A 21,797-nucleotide genomic window follows, 5' to 3' on the forward strand; every position below is an offset into this window, starting at 1 on the left:
CTCAGAAAAACTGGAAGATCACAAACAAGGGGCACACGGAATTACACAAGAAAAGATCCAGTAAATAACGGTGTCTTTTGTTTACACCCTACTGCACAGACACTAAGCCAAAAGCCAAAAATGTATTTTTCCATTGTTTTATGCAGAACATAACTTGGTAAATTCACTGCAAATGCTCCATTAAGAATACACTCATATGACCTGAAGATGGCTTCAGCAGGACATACTACCTGCACAGTCCTTCTCCTTGAGGGATTCCTTTTTGGTATTTTGAGGTAGTGCGTTCAGTTCTGCCTGTGCCCAGGAACCCTGACTTTGTAAACCAGCTCTCAGCTCCATTTTTATCAAAGCCACAACCTTTCCATATAGAATTATAGAATCACTGGGGTTGGAAAACACCACTAGGATCATCTAGTCCAAACCATCAATCCATTACCACCATGTCCACTAACCCTGTCCCTCATATTCCTGGCTACTTCAGTACGCCTTCTTTTTCCTCAGATCTTTGCAAGTCTTTTCCCCAGTTACCGTGTTTGTCTAAACATTCAGTCTCAAGAGGACTTGCCTTGAGATCCCCATCTTAGAATTACTTCCATGGGTGGCCATCTGACAGACCCATCAACCAGCCAGTTCTGAGATATTTCATGGTTTTGCACTAACGTTAGAATACGACCCAGATCTGGGCAGCTCTAATGGTAATATTACTTGAATTTCTCTGCTGAAATGACATTAGTCTGTTGCTTAGATGTACTGAAGCTCTGTGAATTATACAATCATTTGGAAAATTACCACTTGGCTCCTTCTTCTCTGCAGTCCATCTTCATCACTGTAACACTGATGCCCCAACAAAACAAACAAAAAAACCCAACAAACCAAGCAACAAAACTATGTAAGTACACAGAAAAAAACCTGATATCATCAACTGCACAGAAACACACCAGCCCTGCACAAATAGGAAGGTAACGGCAAACTGGGACCACAAATCTGTAATATGCCATTATGATGCCTATGGACACATTCTAAAAGCTGACAGATGGGTTATAAAAGATGACTATCAAATTGCACAGACAGATAGACACATTTGACATAGCTTCACTGCCACAGCTGGTGATGGTTACGGTGATGTGGGTTATGGTGATGCCTCCTGCTCTCACTCTACTTGCAGTTTCTTCTGGTCTTCAGAAAAACAAAACAGGAATGTCCCAATAGGCATTCCCCACCCCATCTCCCTTTAGCCCATTGCCAGGAAGTGTAGTTCCATTGCAGTGCCACTGCTTTGTTCTCTAGATTTATGTAGGAAAACTGGATTTATTTTAGACCATTTTCACAACCAATTGATTTCCTGTCAAAAATTTTTATGCCAGCTATAACTTAACCTCTGCTCCTATGGCTCTTTGCAGATAACATATGGCATAACATGGGAAGATAGAAGACTGTAATTAGGAAAACATTAGAAATCACTGTCACTGGCAACTGAGCCAGTTTGGTGTACCTGTAGAGCTTCCTGAGTGCCAGAGAGTCCTACTTGTCCCTCTGCAGGAACAGGGTCTCTTCAGGTATAACCACAGACCACTCTTGGAAGAATCTTATGGGGCAGAAAGACAGAAAAGGCACCCAGAGGAGCCAGTTTGTTGTTTTGCCTGTGTGACCCAAGAAACAAACTTCCTTTGAAGTATAAAACTGGTGACCAACTTAATTCTGGGCACATGCAAGAAAAAATGCCAAGCAGACACCTAAAATTTTCACAGAAGGATCTGAATGGGAGATATCAGCACCCAGTGCACTGCCTCCTTCTGTTGCTGATCCCTGCTGCACCAAAGACAAAATAACAGGCCACCTGCCCTTTCTCTCACCCAATCACACCATCTACATTTTTTCATTAGTGGAATCTGGTATTTGGTTTCTTCCCCTTCTTAGACATAGTTTGGGAGCCATACATTTCACGGGCACAACCACAGCCTGGAATTGATGTATTTACTGCCTGTCATGATTTTACTTTCTTTCTTTGGTCTGCAAAGATATCGGAGTATTTATACAAGTATGAACTGAGCCTTAAGAGAAAATCTTGATGTTTGCACTTTCTCTCTAATCAGTACACAGCAAGGAACAGGCTTGACTTCCTCTATGATCTACTAATAAATTCCTGAGGGTACTTTCTACTTTTACTCCTGGGAGATCTAATTCAGACAAGGTTTCTCAGGGCCCTGTACATTTGAATTTTGGATTCCTCCAAGTGACAATTCTGCAGCTTTCATGAGCAGCTGTATCTTGCAGCTGTCATTACTGGGGGAAGCAACGTTCCTGCACTGAGCAGGAAGCAGTGATTCAGCAGGGGACAGCCAGCTCAGCAAGGGCAGGAAGGACTTGACCTGCAAAGAGCAGAAGCTGCCCAGGAAAAATAGAGCACCAGATGTTGAAAAAGAAGGGGCTATAATGTCAGGATTGTAATGTGGTAGATGAGCTGTATTACAAGAAAAGCTAGTGTTTGGTTTTTGTTTTTTTCCACTTACCCACGTGGTTTCACCATTGTTTCTTATTGTCCCTTCCAAACCAGGTCAATGCCAGTTATATGAATCCACGCACATCCCCCATGCACTACAGAGGTCACATGCTGAGGACATTGCAAAGAGTCACTGATGTGTGTGAGAGCAGTGCCAGGGAACTGGGGCACAGAAATTCTGCCAGAAAGGTCGTAGTGACCATTGAGGGGAAACAAGATGAAGAGTGGTGATCTCACTCACATTCCTCAGTTTTCAGACAAAATGAACTGGATGCATGCGTCCCCACAAGCACAGGTACACCCATAAAAGAAGAAAGCCTCAGCTAACACACTAACACAATAAATGCAGGGTTTGTGTGTTCTCATATCATCGCTTCTTGATACACATCTGTACTCTTCCTACATTTGTCCTCTCTTTACCCTCTCTGATCATTCACTCTATTTCTTCTTGTGCTTTCAACCTGGAACACTGCCTTGGTACTTCTTTGCTTTGCCAGCTCCCTGCAGTTCTGGGGGTGAGTCTGTGAGTGAGCAGGCAGCAGTGCAGGCAGGACAGTGGGCAGCGGTGCAGGCAGGCTCCCACCTGCTGGAGACAAGCAGCTCTGCAACCACTTCTCCCGGCTGTCCAGCAATGCTGTTCCCATTTTGCAAAGAGCTGGTGAGCACCTCCAGGCCCCAACACCCAGTCTAAGACGTGATGGATGTTTGGGTGTTTCAAGAGAAGCTACCCCAGCATGAAAAAGAGATTGCAACTAGATGACTGTTTGTATCTGGAAGGAAACAACAAACCAAGCAGCTTCCAGGGATAGAAAAACTGACAAAGAGATATCAAAAAGAAAAGAAATAGTGCCAACCCTTTTTCCTCTGTCCCTCTCCTGAAGGCATCACACCAATTAGGGAAAGCTGCTCAGCAATAGGGGTCTTGCATATGGCTTTGGTTCAAACAGGAGTTTCACTGAACCATCAGACTCTGGAAAACAAGCTTGATTTCTTAGGTCAAGAGGGGAATTTGTTATCAGAGACTTGATACTAATGGCATTTGAATGCTTTATCTTTAAAGGCAAAAGGTGTCGTGTTTTCTTCAGAGAGCAACCCAGAGTGGACCTAATAGAAAGGGAGACATTGTTTTTGGGATGCTCTGGGTGAGGAGCCAAAATGTGGACTGCGCTCTGGGAGATCTGCCGATGTGAGCCCGGAAATTCTCCAGAAGCAGCAGAAATATCTCCAGGCAGTTCAGCCCTTGGTATGTAGGAATATGTTTTGTGCTGAATATATAATGAATAACGTCTGGAAAACAAAGCATCATTATCAAAAGAGTGATATCAAAAGAGTATTCTAAGCTCTAGCTTCATCTTTGATTTTAACAAGAGAAAGATGCTATCCCATGGTCAAAAATGGAAATATGACATGATTACTGTCTTCCTTGCATTATACACCTGGAAACACTGTAGAAAATGGAACTGTGTATTCCTTACAAGCAGAAACTTTCTGAGTGTTACTGAAGGGCTTGGGATGTGGTCTTATACACCTGATTCTCCTAAAACCCCAAAGTCAAGAACACTTCAGTGTTCCTGCAAACTATTGTCTGATCTTTTTTGCCTTTCTCTAGTGATGGAGTGAATTAACTATATATATACATATGGTTAATTTGTGCATGCTTTTTGCTCATGGCTTTTGCAGCTTTTCAGAAAACTCATCTCTCCCTTAAAGATGGACAGTGTGCTAGATCCAAAAAGCCACTTACAGTCTCCCGGCTGGCAGCCCTCTAACTGCAACTCCTTTTGTGGGCCAAGCAAAGAGTTAGAAGACATTCAGCATGCTTGAGGGATGTTAAGGTGACCTAGTAGGGCTGGTTCTTCTCTGATGTCAATAACTGAAAGCTACTCACGTCGCTGCTCACTTTGTGTTAGTGTCACAACTTATTCAGATATTTATGTATATGCCATGCAATTTCCATTACATCACATGCAGGCTTGGACATGGGTGGAAAGGAGGTGGATTTTGCTTTGTGCTGAGAAGCCCAGAGCTGCTCCTGGGTTCTCTGCTCATCCAGGTCCTCTTCCTGTACCTCACACAAATGGCAAGAACTCAAATTAATACCTCAAACAGGAAAATGAAGTGTTCAGCTTCTCTGTGGCCTCAGCAATTAGTTACAGCATTAATCACCTGATGCACCTCTTTGGAAACTTCTCCCTGTGAAAATTCTCCCTGCCAGCCCTTCCTGCTGCTTGACACCCCTCTTTGTGCAGGGCTGGCTTTGTTCTATGCTTCCTTCAGGTTTATCTGCTCCCTGCAGCCCTGGCATCACTGCAGGAAGGCGAGGAGAAAGGAAAAGAAGAAAGTAAACTCAAACATCTCAGACACCCCATCCCTTTCTGTCTCTTCCCATTTCACCTGCTGATTACTCTCATCTGTCCTCACCTATTTACATGGCATGTCTTGGGTACGGAGGGTCATACTGTAGGAACATTTATTTTGTTTATGTCAAGATACTGTGAAATACTAAATGCTGAAATAAAATGGAGCAATTCTCTCTTTTAACTGCAGTTGTGAATTTAATTCTGGTTATTTCCTGTGAGATTATCAGTAAATCAGTAGGAAGCTGTCTGACGATAAGTAAGATGAAATGGCAGTAGAAGCCAGCACTCATATGCATAGCTCTCTTCCCAGTGTGTGAATCATCTCTGTGACTAGACTTATTACTGACATCAATGATGTTTCAGTGGATCTGGCATTCATGTTGATTTTGCTTTTCATCTCCCAGCTGTGAGGAACATATCAGCTCCTCACTCCTGGCCCCACTGGTGCCACCTCCTGCTCCCACATGCTTCTTCTACACATGGGGCTGTGACCAGGGAACCTCCTGCCTCCATGCCTCCTCCACACTCAGCATCAGCACCCTGTGGTGAAGAGCACTGTGCTCTTGAGGACACATGTGCAGCTCTCTCAGAATTAGGATCTAATTGATGTTGGCTGAGCTGCAACCTCTCTCTCCATACATACATTTTGTCTATGCTTTCTGCTGTGGAACAAAGCCGGATTTGGAGGTCCGCTGTGGGTGGATGATTGCAACCTCTGGTCCACAGCCAGAAGCGTTACATTACATAAAGAGGTTTTCTCTTCATTAGGGATTAATCTGTGCTAACCAACTGTCAGCTGTTGGTAACGAGGGGTTATTAACATGCTGCCTGCCCCAGGCTAGGAGTGTTCATCTGACTTATGACATTAGATGCAGTATGAAAATACACTTATCCATATTCCAGTTGCAGGAGCCCAGCTCTTGGGCTGCCTACACCAGCAGCACTGCAGAGGAGTGAGGGCAGGGCTCTGTGACCTGACTGTTGTTGCTTGGTTGGGAGGGACTGTGCTTGTCCTCCTCAGCAGGCACTGAAATCCAGTGCCAAAGTTGCACAGCTCCTCTTTCTTTGCATATTGTTCCCTGAGCAATGTCCCTATCTATGCTGGGAAATGCTACCTGTGGGCCGAGAGGAACATGACAGCAGAGACACCTGTACCAGCTACCGTGAGCTTTGGACACAGAGCATGCAGGCGGGCCATCACTCAGCAGAAAAGCAGGTGGAGCTAAGGCATGCAAGAAACATATCTAAGAAACACTTATATGCTGAGCTAAGTATGTGATTTTGTAGGGAAATACTGTTGGTAGATGGACAATTGGACTGGATTACTTTTGAAGTTTTTTCCAACCTTGGTGATTCTATGATTCTATGAAGCTTTGTTAGGCCAGTCTAAGAAAGGTCTTCAGTTGGATATCCATCCATTGAGATCCTGTCCTGCTGCTGCTCCTGCAGGAGGGAACAGTGCAAGCTGGCAGGGCTGCAACAACAGGTTTTTGTTGGGATTTCCTTAATGCAAGCTGGGGAATCTTCAGTGTGCTGTGCCAGAGCTCTGGTGCCCAACAGCTCTTGGCTCCAAGCTCTCCTGAAGCACCCAAGGACTGATCTCAGTGACCGCCCAGCCCCATCTTCCCACATCTTGAAAACCCCTGCAGCCTCTTTCCCCTTCCTTCTTCACCTGGCTGCCACTGACCTGTCTCTGTTCAGTGCCTACTCACCTTACAAGGGGCAGAAACTGACAGGAGACACCAGCTGATAGCTGGAGAGGGTTGGCAGCCAAGTAGCATAAAGCTCTCCCCGCTGAGTTTGCTATCTGTGGTATGAAATGAAAACAGAGAGTATCAAGGCAATGCTTTGCTATGCCTGAGACATAGCAAAGTGTTCACAGTGTTCAGGCATGTCCACACTGAGGATGAAGATGGGAGCTGGCACCAAAGGCAGTTCAGCCACTACAGTGCTGAATAACCAGTGTATGCAAGCCTGAATTTGTCCTCCAAAACATCAATAGACGGCAAGTAGGTCTGTGCAGAATGTTTTTTATATTTGTATCAAGTTGTTTCACCTCCTGCCAATTAACCTGGTTAAGTTAATTGGCTGATTGGATTGACATGGTAAGGAAAAGGCCCTGCGGATGGGGTTTGCACTGCAAAACAGCCTTAGTGATCTCTCCCTTTGGCAGAGCACTGGAGCCGTTAGTCACATATTTTCATGCCATTTGTCACCAGCTGTGACGTGGGAAGAATATTGACATGCTGCAATTTTTACATCAGCTCTGAGAGGACTAAGGGAGAGAAAGCACAAATGTTACAGCCATGATTAAAGAAAAAATAGAGAAGTAAGGAACAGCTAATGGCTTGGCAAAACCCTGCCTTTGGCATGGTCACAGGAATACTTTCGTTTGGGAGGGGGAGAGGTGTTTCCATGTCTTGCCTCTTTCTCTTCCCCTTTTTTCTTTGTTTTTTTATGGAAGCTGTGTCCTCCTAAGCTCGGCCTGAGGATGCTGAGGACAGATGGTGAGAACCCTCCTGTGGGAGAGCTGAGTTTGGGGAAGAGAGTCCAGGGGCAACATTACCCCTGGGCTACATCGCCTCAATGCCAGGCCTTACTGCATCGCTGAGGTAACAAATGACATGCACTGAGCTCATGCTCAAGCCCAGCTCTGTACAAATGCCAGAGAGGGCTCTGGGCAGCTCACCAAAGTGCAATTTCCATCTAACAGCTCCACTCAAAATTGAGTTACACGGTTTTCACTTCTTTGATCATGTAGGGCACAGAGTGCCTGAGAGCCTGAGGCAGGCCAGTTGGCCGCATGTCATCAGCAAGTCCTCCCATTTCAATCCTGTTCTTGCTTTCTGTGCTGTATAGCAGCTGCTCTTCAAACTGGCCAACCCTATGAAGCCTGAGCTTTCACAGGTAGGTATGGCAGGTCTGATATGACAGGGATCTGGCAGCAAAGTCCTGCAAACAGCCATCACACCGAGGCACTGAGCTCCTCCATGGACAGTATTGAAAGGGCAATCCCTGCCCCTGGGAAAAAGAATCCTTTCTTTCCACACACCAACTTTGGGGCAGAGCACAGCCACCTGGCAGCACTGACCCCACAAAGAAAGGGTGCCCACAGGGGCACAGTGTGTGGGACCACGAGGAAATGTCCTTGTTATCTACCTTCTCCAAGGTAGTGGTTTGCATCCATATCACGGTCACAACTGACTCACAACTGACTCTCCAAGCTGGTTATGGTCTCCAGATCTGACCCAATCAGACCTTCTCATGCAGTCTCACAGAGTCTGCTTGAGCACTGCACCGAGCATCTAGCAACCCAGCAAGGTGTGTTAGCCAAGACCCCGCTGCCTCCTGCAATTACATGGCCTTTCACTTGCCTGGCTCTTTGAAGAGTGTTTTGTCTCCCCACCTAGTTGTTCAATAGTTCCACTGTTCCCATTTTCTGTCCTGAAACAGTAGCTGGCAAAATAGAGGTACTTCTACTTGGAAGCCATTGCTTTTACAGTCAGAGTGAGGCACTAAAGATCTCCTCACAACTTTACCTACAAAATGTGGTCATTACGCACCTTAATAGTAAAGATTTAAAATTTTATGATTGAAATGAATTTATATCACAACAAAAATCCAAGTAAAATGGAAAGATCCAGGAGGCTAGATACTTTCACAACCCCAGCATTCTGTTGCTTTTCCCAAAATATATTCATTCAAGTAATTCAAACTGTCATTACCATTAACTTCTCCTTTCATTTTCTTTTCTGAATTCCCTCTAAGCTAAACACACAATTTTTGTCTATAAATCTGTGTGACAAGTAGAGAAGATTATTCTTTTCCCTTCATCATTTATATGCATTTTCCACGGGTTGGGTTCCCAGGCATGTTTCCTAAGCTGATTTCTAAGTTTGTGAGGGCACATATCAATACTCACAGCACCCTAAAAGACTTGTGGGAGAAACTCCGTTTGATCAACTAGCCAAAATGAGTCTTATGTGTTTTCTCAGAGGCATGAATCAGCCTTCTTATCATTTTCTAAAGACTTTCTATTTGCTCTGGGGAGCAGACAACACAGGTTGTCCTGGTTTGGAAGTCTCTAATGAAAGCAGGGATGGGGGATGCCCTTCAAGACACCCCAATATTATGTGGCTGCCCCATGAACAGCTGGCTAAGGATCAGGTAACAACATGCAGCCAGAACTGTAACCCAAGCCTTCTGTCACAACATCAACATCACTGTGTGCCACCACTCTGTACCACTGCCTCAAGGCTTGGGGGAATCCCATCTCTTCAGAGCTGGGCCGTGGGGCTGCCAGCTTGGAGCACAAATGCTAAGTTATAGCCTGAACCAGTGATTGAGCTGGTTCAACTGGTGGGAAGGCAGGGCCACGCATCTGAGTGACCACAAGGGGTGGAGCCAGGATTGACCCCCTCCCAGACCTCATTTAAGGGTTGGCAGTGGAGGTGAGCATATCTTGATGGAGATCCCTGCCTACCTGGGGTTTTCCAAAGGTAAGCAGCTTTTTTCCTTTGTTTCTGTATCCATCATTGCTGCACTTGGGCTTATCCTTATTTGCTGCAGCTTGGGACTCTGCTACCCTGCTGTCATTGCTGTGCTTCCCATCACATTATAGTGTTATACAGCTGAACACAGGATGTGTGAGAATAGTAAGATCATCACATCAGTCTGGAAATAAGTCTATGGCTGGACCTCACTATGTCCTATGCCCACCAGCTATCACAGTGTGACATGCTAAGGCTGACTTTCAGCCCTAGTTTGCTGCTCACTAGCTGTGATCCTCAGCAGATGTACAATGGCAGGTGAAGTATTCTTTCATTGGCATGATGAAAACTAGCAACAAAAGCTAGTGGCAGAAGGCACAATTCATCTGAAGAACAAAGTTATGTCTGAGCCTGAGCACCTCTTGCAAACCAAGAGCCAGAAGCCTTTCCTGCCGAGGGTCATGTGAAGTTCTAGGAGGCAGGGCTATGTGGGATGTCAGTCTGGGGCCTTGTTCATTTCCAGAGCAGAGTCTGAGCTAAAGGAGCCAGCAGAAGGACTTGTCCCATATAGCACAGGACAGCTTCTAGCACAAAATAGAGTACCACTTGGTGATGTGTGATAGCCAGGCATCAGCTGCCTTGGGAGAGCTGGGTCTTCTCCTCCTCTCTTGTAGGTGCCCTGCACAGCTGCAAAAAATGGACACAAAGAGCAGCACTTGCCCTGCTCGTGGCTGGTGTTTCTCCCCACTGTTCTCACTTCATCTGAAATGGTAATTCCTCTAACTGGGAGAGTAATGACCCTGGTGCATTATTTCAAATGTCATTTTTGTGGAGGAATTAATCAGCTTAGTGAAAGGCTGGATTACATTTTAATTTTAATAGTGCTAAGTCTTCTAAGTCTTGCTGTTTTTTTAAATGCATTTTTCAGTTCTTTAAACTTCAGAAGGGTAGCATCCCAGTTGGACTGTGCCTTACTCTAATCTTTTGGCTGGGGAAACTCAACAGATGAGCCATTATTCAGTGGTTCTGGTATCAGTCTAGTCTGTATGTGTTGCTTTTCAGTTGCATTGTCTGCATGAGGGATAACAGCAAAGATTGGACAGCTGGGGCCTATGGGCAGTTTTATTTTCCATTAGTACATACAGAGAGAACCTTTTCAAAGCACAAAGGAGGAATTACATGACAAGATTTCATTCATAGTCAAATGGAGACTGAGAAATCTACCTGCTATTCAGGCTTTTGAAAACGTGCCCTGAAATTTTAATTATTAAAATTTCTTGAGTTGTGAGGTGTAGTTATCACAAAAGATCTCTGTAGCTTATAGCAGTAATTAATGGCTTTGGTTTTCCAAGGAGCTTTATGTACTTAACAACTTGCATGCTTCTACTGAGTTTCTTCCACCTTCTGAGACACTTTTTATTTAAAATCAGTTACAAATAAGATGTTTATTCAAATATTTTACCACTGGTCATTAACTTGCATGTAGCAAATGTTTGGAAATAGAGTTTAAATCATACTTTAAAATTCACACCACAAAGTGGACTCGTTTCCACCCTTTCCAGTTGCTATTTAATTACTAGGTTTGATTACAGTTATCAGCACAGTAGTTTGTATCCATTGCACAGCCAGATTAGCATCAGCCATCTTGAAATCTTTTCAACGCATTCTTTTTTCTGAAGAAAACATGAGAGCACAGAGAAATTACTGTTTATGGAATAATTGGCCAGTGCTGCTTTTATTTTTTTTTTTTCTTTTTTTTTCTTTTTTCTGACAATAAGGGCCTTTCTCCAGATCAACATATTCTGTAAGTTTTTCTCAGGCATGGTGTTATTTACATTCAACATATTGCAATTTCACATATGTACGCTATCTGACATTGGTACACATTCCAGTGTTTTCTTTTATTTGCTACCTGTATGTACATTACATATATTTGTGTGTGTGTGTGTGTGTGTGTGTGTGTGTGTGTGTATATGTTGTGGGTGGTTTTGCTTTTTTAAATACACAATTCGGTAACACAGAGGTAAGAATACGATGCAAGCAGACATAGGAGTAGGACTGACGTTCTGTCTCCTCCCAGTTGGATTGGGCTATGTGGAGATGGTATACTCATTAGTAGGCTTTATTTCCACAAATCCCTTATGCACTTCTGAAAAACCTGTCCTTTAGTAGGTTAATTGTCCAGATGCGCAGTGCTTTACAGAACTGGGCTGCATCCATCACACAGTTGTCAGAGCCCAGCTTCTTCAGGCACTATTTTCCAAAACATTGGTTGGATCTTGTGGCTGCAAGTCAGTGCTCATGAAGTCTCTTGTAACTCAGGAGAAATCAGAGTTGAAACTACTTCTCAGTATCATACTTTAATATTTACTCTAGCTTCATGTCTAGCCAGGCTCCTCTTAATAATCAGAAAAACAAAATTCATAACCTGGCAGAGGTGGATGTCTTGGTTTTATTCACATCTATATTTTTCATCTATTGTTTAACGAGTTGTAGTTGTAAGTGGTGCTCAAGATAGAGATTTTGTTTTTATTTAGTGACAATATACCCTCCTTGATGATGTTACATGCTCTAGAAACAGATGTGAATGTTCCAGTACATACTACTCTATCAGTCATATACACCAGCATAAACAACAACAGTAAGGTAGTCCTGTTCAAAAATCATAACTTCTCTGTACATGCCCTCCTTAAGTCAGTTAAACCCCTCATCACCTCCTGAGGTAGGTAGATGTCATTGCTCCCCATTTTCCTGATGGAGAAGCAGAGGCACTAGGAGGCTGAATCCATGTGCATGGGTTGTGTAGGAAGATAGCAGCACCAGCAGTGCAGCCCTACTGGCTCCTGCAGCATTCATCCCACAGCAAAGGTTTCTGCCAACTCCACTTGATCGCCTCAGCACCATGCTGTTCACTGTCTCATGCTCAAAGCTGCTAATACTGAAGAGGTCCATCCTGTTTCATTCAGGCTTTAATTTCTCAAAAGTTGAGAGGGCTCTTTCTTTAGAGATTTTTATCTCTTCAACGTAGTTATCTTCACCTGTTAATGCAAAAGTTATCCAGGTTTCAGCTTCAAGGCTGATGAGTGGTAAATGCATGAACCCGATGGCTCAGGATTGAAATGTCAGACTGGGATGCAGGATGAGCCTTCCTCTCAGATGCTGCCTTCCCATAGCTCCCCTTCTCTCCAGTGATTTCTGGGCTGTATTTTCCTGCTTCTATATCCGCACAGAACTCCACTAATTCCAGTTATTACTGTGGCTGATGAAAAGGAAAATGTAGTTCCTCATTTCAGTTTCCCTGGTCGCTCCTGTTTCCAGTAAGTGTGACCATTGGTGTGACTTAGGCAGCAATATCTGAGGCACAAAGAAAATTCTGGGTGTTGCTGATAGTCTGGAGGTTGCGATTCCCAGCCCACTTCTATGTCCCTTGAGATTTCAGATGCAAGATTTACTGCTGTGTTAAAACAAACAAACAAAAATCACACCAGTAAATAGTTACAGTTTTACTAGTGTTTGTTTGTTTGTTTGTTTGTTTGTTTTTTCCTTACGTTAATGTGATTTAGCTGAATTTTCATGTCCCAACCCCAGTTACATGCATAATTGAATCTTATCACTGAATCAGTGTTAAGCTTCAGTCCTGGGTCTTTATGCTTCAGTCTCTGTACATTCTGCTGCATTTCAGCTTAACAGCAAACACTTTGATAGACATACTCTCCTCCACAGCCAGAAAGCCATGATGTTTTTCAGAAACAAAAGGTGTGCAAACCTGGCCAACATTGTCTAGTTGCTATCATGTAGAAAGACTTGGGTTTTATTCTCAGCATTTTCAGCTGACATAACAGGGCGAAAAATGAAAAGCACCAAGGCTTGTTACAATGCTCTCCAGCTGTTTCAAAGGGCTTACAATGACCTTGGAGCCAGAGGCCAGAGAGGGTTTCATTGAATCCCACAGTATTATTCTTGGCTGCTTCAATTTCTGGCATGCCTGTATTTCTGCAGAAGGATATTCTGGCAGGCATCTCTCCCCCTCAATCTGAAAACTCTAAACAAAAGGGCAATGTGTTGGTTTCGAGAAGCATGTTGGAATACACAGTTTCTCTGTGAGCTGCGCTTTCCTCACAGGGATGAGAAAAATCTCTGAACACTACTAGTACTGCTCTTGACAGTTTTCTGCTTTTGGAGAAAGTGATGGGTCCCAGAGATGCTGCCCATTCCCATACGGTGACGGTGCATGCCACACACAAGTATTTGAATTACCTGTGCACCCTGGGAGACATCTTCTGTGAGTTTGTGGGCTTCTTTGCCCTGCTTTATCATTGCTCCTTACTTCACATCTCAAAATAAAAAGACCACCCACTCAAACATACCACCAGCACTTTCGTCAGCCAATGTTCCTTCCGGTATTAATGTAGGCCCTGTCCAGAGAGAAGGCAATGTGGACCCTAAAAGGATGTCTTGTTCAGAAGTCAGTGGAAAGCAATATAATTCCAACCCTTTCATGAGATTCTAAGTTGCATATGTCTAATCCCCCAGCACAGTATATCTCTTGGTAGTCCATTTCACTGTTGCAAGCCCCAAATACACATACAGCACCTTTTGGGCAAACAGAGAGTACAGATTTTCAAGTATGAGAAACAGCATGTACCACAAAGCCAATGAGAGCTGGAGTGTGGGTTAGAGAGCAACAAGTAGAATAAGATCCTCCATGACGCTGTGCATGGAGCTGCCCATGGTTGGAAGTGTCCTCCTCTTTATCCTCCAAAGTATCAGTAAAATGATCAGTTTTCTAGTAAAATTATCAGTTTTCTGCATTTGTAACCAAACTGGACTTTAATAAGTACTAACAAAGAAAGTTTTGTGACGGTCTTCTGCTTCGATCACTGCTGTGCAATATGCCTAGCTAAAGACAGACCAGTATATCAAATTAAAAAATATGTAAGTGCCTGGAAATATTAATCTGGAGTATTTATCAATTGCATGAGTGTTCTGGATGATGCGCAAGCCCACATGGCCTTTCAGGCCTCTCTTCCTTGATGAATTAGAAGCGTTGCTCATGGCTAAGTGCACAACCATCTTTTCTTGTTTTTCTTCTTCTGGGACCATCTGGCTTCTTGTGTAACCTGCCAGGCTGTTGGCATCTGATTCACTGTAGTTTCCATCCAGCATCATAGTTTTTGAATGAGGTATCCCACACGTGCAAGGAAACTGGAACATAAGTGAGAAATACAGCTGCATATTAGAAGAATACAGAGCTAGAAGTGGTGAGTTTCTTGTAGCAGACAGCTTGTAAACAGTAAAGTTTGAAGTGTGAGTTTGAAGTGTCATAAAGCAAAATAACTTTGGGAACAAAAGATGGCTTTTTTTCCGTGTTCCAAATGGAGGAGATGTGGTTTAGCTATACTTGGCAAGCAGCTTCAGAAAAGATTAGAGAAAGTAATTTTGCAGATAGAGAAATTAAGTGAAAGATCCTAGCTTCACTGTTCAACTTCACTGTCTTGAGATTCCTTGTTATGCATTCATTGGGCTTATCATTACTCAAGGGCAAGACACAGTGTTCTGTAGCAATGTCTTATTCAGTACATGCTATGGGAAAAGGTGCCAAGTTGTGGTTTCACAGATATACACAGTATTTTCTATGTAAATATGTTTTTGTTTTATTTTTAATAAGACAAGAAACAGTTACAAGAAGGGTGTAAAGCCCTAACTCTTTCGAAGTCCATTTCAAAACTCACACTGATTTCAGCAGTGCCAAAATGCATCCCACAGTGAATGCAGGAAGAATTTTAAATACGAAGAAGTCTTCTTACAGTGAAAATCTATGTTTTCAGTCTTAACAATACAGATAATATGTTTGTATGCAATAAAAACCAGCCTTCTTTCTGCAAGAAGTTCCTGACTCTGAATCCCCACAGCCTGCTTTTTTTGCTTTCCTCACCCAGTAATACTTTGCCCTCTGTTCCTTCTTCAGGCAGTTTTGACACTTGCATTATCCAAGGACTTTTTATAAGGACAGCATTCAGCCAAAATAACAAAGTATATATACTTGGAAATACAGCATATTCAGGTTGCTACTGAAAAACTCCACACTCAAAGCTTGCTCTTCAAGTTATTTAACCAACAGCTCACGCTGCTCAGTGAAAGCTTGAGAAACAGTGTTTGAGCTGTTTTCTGTGTTTTAGCCATAACCAAATGCTTTCACAGCAGATGGTGTGAAGAAAAAAAGCATGACAAGTTTATAGCCTGTTTACTCCACTCATCAGATCCAGGACTTTTTCTGAGCAGTCCATGGGTACAGTTGAATGGTTGGTTTTTAAGACATATGTTATTATGAAGTAGTTGTACCTAGAACTTAAGGGTTTTTTTGTTTTTTGTATGAAGAGAAACTTGATTTATCTTGGGAAAGAGATAAAGTTATATCCCTTGTGTCTTCCTCCTCTCATTCTCAAAAAAAAAAAAGTCACATCAAATACTTTGTCATCATCAACTGGTGACACATCTGGGAGCTGGAGGGTAGAAGGGACAGCAGGTAAAGGCAGTAAGTTTATCACTGCAGGACCCAACAGAGAAATAAATTGCACAGATGTACTTTTAGCACCCAGGTCAAGTCGCAGTTCCTTTGGCTTAATGTGCTGATGGTCATCCTCGTGGACATGGGAGCCTAATATATTAGAAGCTCACCTTCACTCTGTCTTAAATCAACAGTGGACATGCAGAAATATTCCATATAATTTTAGTCTATGTTGACATTAATAAATTAAATATTCCCGGAGAGTGTCCCATGGGACACTTTACTGACAACACTGAAGTGTCAGAAAGGTTTCTGGCCTCAATTTTGTCCAGACCAACTAGCACCAAAAAAATTCTACGTATGGTTTGGACATTAGCATGGAAACATCAAAAATTACAGGCATAACCTTGGCTAACTGTTGACATTTGATGTCAGGGAACAACTCTAATATTACATTAATCGAATCCAATATAAATATTGGATTAAAAAAAAGGGGGGGGGGGGGAGGGAGGGAAGGAATGAATGGCTATCATACCTTTTCCCGGAGTTTCCTCTCCTTTCTCTCTTGCACTGTGGTCAGGTAATTCACTGCTGCATATTCCAGCACCGAAAGGAAGACGAACACAAAACTGACCCACAGGTAAATGTCCACTGCTTTGATGTAGGAAACGCGGGGCATGGAGGCGTTCACCCCAGTGATGATCGTAGACATGGTCAGCACGGTGGTGATCCCTGAAAAGAAACAACAGAAATAAATGGCTTTAGCTGATGAATTCTACACAGCCTTTGGTCTCTAGAAAAATAGAACTTTGCTCTGCAAAATACTCTATCAGAAATAAAATGTGCAGTATTTAGTAGTAAGTATCTCTTACTGATGCAGAACTGCTCTGCTGCCTGCATTTCTGCTCACTGGAAGAGCTGGGTTTTGAGGAATGATAGGAATCAAAACATCTTGAAAGTGACCAATATACTATATATATATAGATGTTAGCACATGTAGGTATTTATACGTACATATGTACGTATAATTGTATATGCAAAATGTATGTGTATAGGGGTGTTTTGTATGTCCATATATTTAGATGATATAAAATCATGAGAAATATATTTGGTTTGGATACTTGTGGAAATAAAAGTACTTGCAAGCTGTCAAAGCTACTGAAATAGAGAAAACAGAGCCTTTTTAAAGTAGTGACTGCTACAAACACAGCTACTATTGCTCATTTTTTCAAGAGTTTCTTGGTTCTTTTTTTTTTTTTTTTTAAATATCCAGTCAAAACATTTCTTTTGATGGAGTAGATTCTTGGCTGCCTCTTCTCACAGGTTTGCTGCAGTGCATAGCTTTCCAATCAAGTTAAGGTGCTGGGCTAAAATACTGTTTTATGCTTTTAGCATTGGAAGCCTTACATATCAACATTCAGAGATTTTTCTGCTTTTTCTAATCTTTGCATAGAGTGATAAACAAATCAGCTCTTTTTATGCTCAGATAAAAGAATTTCCTCCAGCTCTGACATAGAAAAAGCTTCTCCTGTCTTTAGACATCCAAAGTTGCAGAGTGGTGCATGCAGGATTTTCAAGCAGCTCCTTCTCTCTTTCCCATTCCTCCCCACTCCAGAATGCCTGAACCATGAATGCAAGGCACCCTTGGGTGAGAAGACATGTATATTGCCAGGATCCTGCTCTGGATGAAAGTTATAACGTAAGTCTTCATTTCAGTTCAGGTACCTAAACTTTAAAACACAACTCTCACTCATGGGTACATAAGTCTCAGTGCTGCAGGCTTGGACAACGAGGATAAACCTTGATTCATTGGCTTATAAATAATGAAATCTCTCTTTGCCCACCTTCATTTTTGAAACCACAGCTCTGCCCTGAGCTAACTATAGATCAGGACTAATTCTAAGACTGCTTAGCAATGGAAGGACATAAGGCAAACTGCAAATTTTGCGTTAATTATTAGATAAGTTAGTTTAATTATTAGATAAGTTAGTTAGTAATTATTAGACAGTTGTTTCCCCAGAAACTTTGACCATAAAAATGAACGGTTCCCTTTCCTGCCAAAATTTTCACATTCAAAGAATTTCACACAGCTGTGGCTCGTTGTGATTGCTCTCACCCAAAGAGACTCTGGCAGGAACTGCCCTGCGATCGATCCAGAAAGACACCCAGGACAACATGACCATCAGAGTGGCAGGGAAATAGGTTTGGAGCAGGAAGAAGAAGATGTGTCGGCGTAAAGTGAAGCTTATGTAGAGACGATTGTACCAACCTTTGAGAAAGAAGGAAAGGCAGAATTGGTGAGATCAGAATGAATGGTAGCCAAAGAGAAGCAAGACCTTTTGTTTCTGAAGGGCAGAGGAAAAAGAAACTGATCTTTCAAAACAAGCATGGGAGGATTCAGAACTCTCTTGTAAGTAGGCAGTACAGCATTAGCTTCAAGAATGGCCTTAAATAGCAAAGACCCATACCTGTACTACTGTAAAAAGCCAGTCTTGATGTAGTGTGGAATTTTTGTATCAAGAACTGAGACAAAGAAATTTTCTCATCCGTTTTCAGAGATTCATTCCCATTTTTCCAGTACAGCATCAGATCTTCATCAGTGTAAGCATCTTAGGGAAAGAAGAAACGCAAGTGTAGTGTGGATTTAGTTTAGATGGAAATGTTTTATGGATTCAGAGAAAATCAACAAACAGAAAGGGACCTTTAGCATGCAATAGCCACAAAAGTTTGCTAATAGCAGTGAATGAAAAAGATCTTAATGTGATATACTGTGGCAACAACAAAACAGGGCATCCTAATTCAGGAAATACATCCTCTTTACTCCAGGTTAGTGAAACCACAGTACTAAAGCATGCAGAGTGAAAGGACAAGGCAAAAAGAATACAAGCTGCAGCAGGGGATTTTTTTCTAAGGCAATTTTTTTGCAATGAGAACTGTCAAACATCTCAATACGTAGCAGAGAGAAGTTGTGGAGCCTCCATTATGTTGCAGATATAAAACTCAATGGGACACAGCCTTGAGAAAGCCTCTCTAAAGTTCTCCTGCTTTGAGCAATGCGTTGGGCTAGTTGACCTCAAGACCAACTTGAAACTGTTCCCCAGTATAAACCACCCCATCATTTTGGGATTCTGTTGTTTCTAAAGGACAATTTCAGTTCAATAACCAGGAAGACTTGAAAACAGTTAAACATTAGCCTATAACAATGTGGAGGGGATTTACAGACAGCCATGAAAATCATACTGTTCAAATCACCTTCTCCACAGAATAACTCCTTTTAAAAAAGTTGAACACAAGCAACAGCGTTTGCAGGATCATGATTATCATACATAAACCATATTGGTGTTGAAATATAGAAAAATCAGTGATCATTATACTCAGCTTTTTACTGTGGCATCTGAAAGCATCCCTTCCCAATCAGAAATAACAAACAGAATACAACTTCTCCCCAAAATTTCTCATCAGCAAGCTGCTGAGATCCAATATATGTTGAAGACCCTTGTTGATGGGGGCTTGGGGATTGTTTTTTGTTGTTGTTGATTATGTTGGTTTTTTGTTTTTTTGTTTTTTTGAAGGTGCCATTCACCAAAACTCATCCAAGAGTTTTTCCTTGCAAATTCCCCTGTCTTGGTCTTGCAGTGTAAGGTCCAGGTATGCAATCCAATAAGTTAATAGAAAAACTCCCAGTGACTTTGGTGAAATTGTTTTAGGCTTTAAAACAGTCCAGAGTTTGTGAGTGCAGCAACTGTGGAGCATGCCTAACTAGAAACGCGGATACAACATACAGCTTTCCAGCTCCAGAAAACACGTCTGAGAGTCCAAGGGGAAGTGGCTGAAGTCCATGTTGCACATGGCTGTCACTGTGATCCTGGAAGTCAAAAATGAGAAAGGTTGTTTTCTGTGAGGATTAATGAAGGGACATATAAACAATTTGGCATCTTTAAAGACAGCAAAAATCTGCAAGAAAATGCTCAGCACTTCTTGCACTCCTGTGGTAGCTGTAATCTCAGTACCTATCAAAGAGCTAAAGTGTGGTAATACGTTGTGGTAATACTGCCAATACAGACACTTCTCTATCATTTGTATCCAACTATTTCCCTACAAGGTAACAACAGCAACAAAAAATACTTCACCATTTACATATCAAGATCCCATTTTGTCCAGTTTGCTTAAGGCCTTCTTGCTTTCCCTTTGCTCAGTTTCCCCCCGGGTCCCACCAACAACCACCACACCAACAAACCTAAGGAACATGATAAGCCTTACAGCAAGTCACATGAAGTGAACTTAGAGAAGCTTTTCATTCCAGAAAGTATATTGTTGACTTCCCATAGTTGTATGGAGCAATTAAACACATCATGTAACTCCAACTCTTTACAGTGTGCTATTTTCTTCCCTCAGCGTTACCTAAATTGTAGAACAAGCCATGGTCATTAACAGTTTGTTAGGGACAACACAGAAACTCAACTCATCAGTAAGATATTCCTCAATTAGAGTACAGTGTTCAGGTGGCCTTGAAAGCACAAGATCCCCAAAGGGACTGAAATGCCCCTCAGCTCTGTACCAACCTCATGTAGATATTTCAGATATCTGAGGGCATATCCAGCAGCACTGAATCTCATGCTTGGGCAACCGCATCTGGTTCTGAGAGTCTTAAACACTGCCAGTCCCAAATATCATGCAGATTCTCATTATCCTTGGATTTTATTAGTTAATTATCAATTTAACTCTAGTGTAGTCAGCCATGGTTGCTCACACTCTTCTCTCTTGTGACATTACAAATTCACATCACCCTTTCGATGGCTCAGAAAACTTTGAAATTAAATGCAAGAGAGCAAATGAGAAGAACTGAATAGAAACAGCATTGCTATTAAACACACTCATTCTTCATTTTGGTAGTTGAACACTGCTAACAAGAGGAGTGCTGCTGGCGTCTCTGCATGACAACTGCAGGTCAGGAACAATGCAACTGATACTCAGCTATACTGAAACATCAGTCAAAAAGACCTCTGCCCTGCTACTTCTGCTCTTCTCCTGTCAGAACTGACTCAAGTTTACATCAAACATCCCTCTCCATTTTGTTCTGCTCCCTTGTCTCTCATTCTATATGGCACTTTTATCCTCATTTAGTTCTAATAAAATGGACAGCATCTTGAGCTTATTTGAGGTAGTATGCAATAAATGGGTTCAGAATAGAGGGCAGGTTCTGAGATGCTTGAATAAGGTGGGATTTTATAGCTCAGGAAGATAAGGCAAAATTAAGTAACTGTACAGAGCATCTCTCTCTTTTTTTTTCTTCTTTTTTTTTTTTTTTCCATCACACAACTTCCTTTGTGGTTTTAATAATTTGTCCGTAATTTGTTTTCAAATAAATTCATCATAATTGCAGTTGGAATGTGGAACCAGCAAACTTCAGAGCTCCCTGGTTTGTCTGGATATTGCCTTATTTGGGAAATTATTGCACATGATGCTTATTCTTTGAAGAGAAACAGCGTCCTGAATCAAACTTACTGTTTTTGAGGGGGAATGGGACAGGGGAGGGGGAAACACATCTAGATTTTGAGCATTATTTTGCCATATCTGAAATGAATAAAATCGAGGTTCTAGAAAATAAATCCTTGTGCTATGGAACATTTGAAAATCACTGTAATCGACAGCAAGTTTCCTGTCCTGGGGAAATGTCCCTCTACCTGGGCTCTTGAATTTTTCTCCTCTGGCAGTGCATTTTTCCCTGCCTCTCTTTTTCTATTCATCTGAAGGAAATACAGTCAGTTGGGATGTGTCTCAAGATTCTTCCAGTCAACATGTTCTAAAGAATCAGGGATTCCAAGGTGTCTTTAATACTGCTGTTTCAGCTTCAGTAAACTTACTTTGTATCAACATGCAAAACTTCAAACAAAAAAAGGAAGACGTATTTCCAGACAAACAGGAAGCAAAATAGGATA

The 21,797-nt window shown here is 42.2% G+C and overlaps 1 protein-coding gene across 3 annotated transcripts in view; it reads right to left on the reverse strand.

The window, feature by feature from the left end:
* Positions 1 to 10,434: 10,434 nt before the first annotated feature.
* Positions 10,435 to 21,797, reverse strand: part of LOC125689973 (gamma-aminobutyric acid receptor subunit rho-2) — a 29,995-nt gene continuing 18,632 nt past the window's right edge. For 2 of the 3 annotated variants that reach the window (XM_048937814.1, XM_048937816.1), the window contains 5 exons: positions 19,641 to 19,723; positions 18,327 to 18,467; positions 17,975 to 18,127; positions 16,394 to 16,590; positions 10,435 to 14,555 (listed from right to left, as the gene is read on the reverse strand). In XM_048937814.1, coding sequence (XP_048793771.1) covers positions 14,247 to 14,555; positions 16,394 to 16,590; positions 17,975 to 18,127; positions 18,327 to 18,467; positions 19,641 to 19,723 — 883 coding nt within the window. In that variant the 3' untranslated portion in view covers positions 10,435 to 14,246. The remainder of the gene's footprint in view (positions 14,556 to 16,393; positions 16,591 to 17,974; positions 18,128 to 18,326; positions 18,468 to 19,640; positions 19,724 to 21,797) is intronic. The other variant, XM_048937815.1, reaches the window with a different exon arrangement.

This window comes from Lagopus muta, chromosome 2 (assembly GCF_023343835.1).
Source record: "Lagopus muta isolate bLagMut1 chromosome 2, bLagMut1 primary, whole genome shotgun sequence".
Classification (NCBI taxonomy): Eukaryota; Metazoa; Chordata; class Aves; order Galliformes; family Phasianidae; genus Lagopus; species Lagopus muta.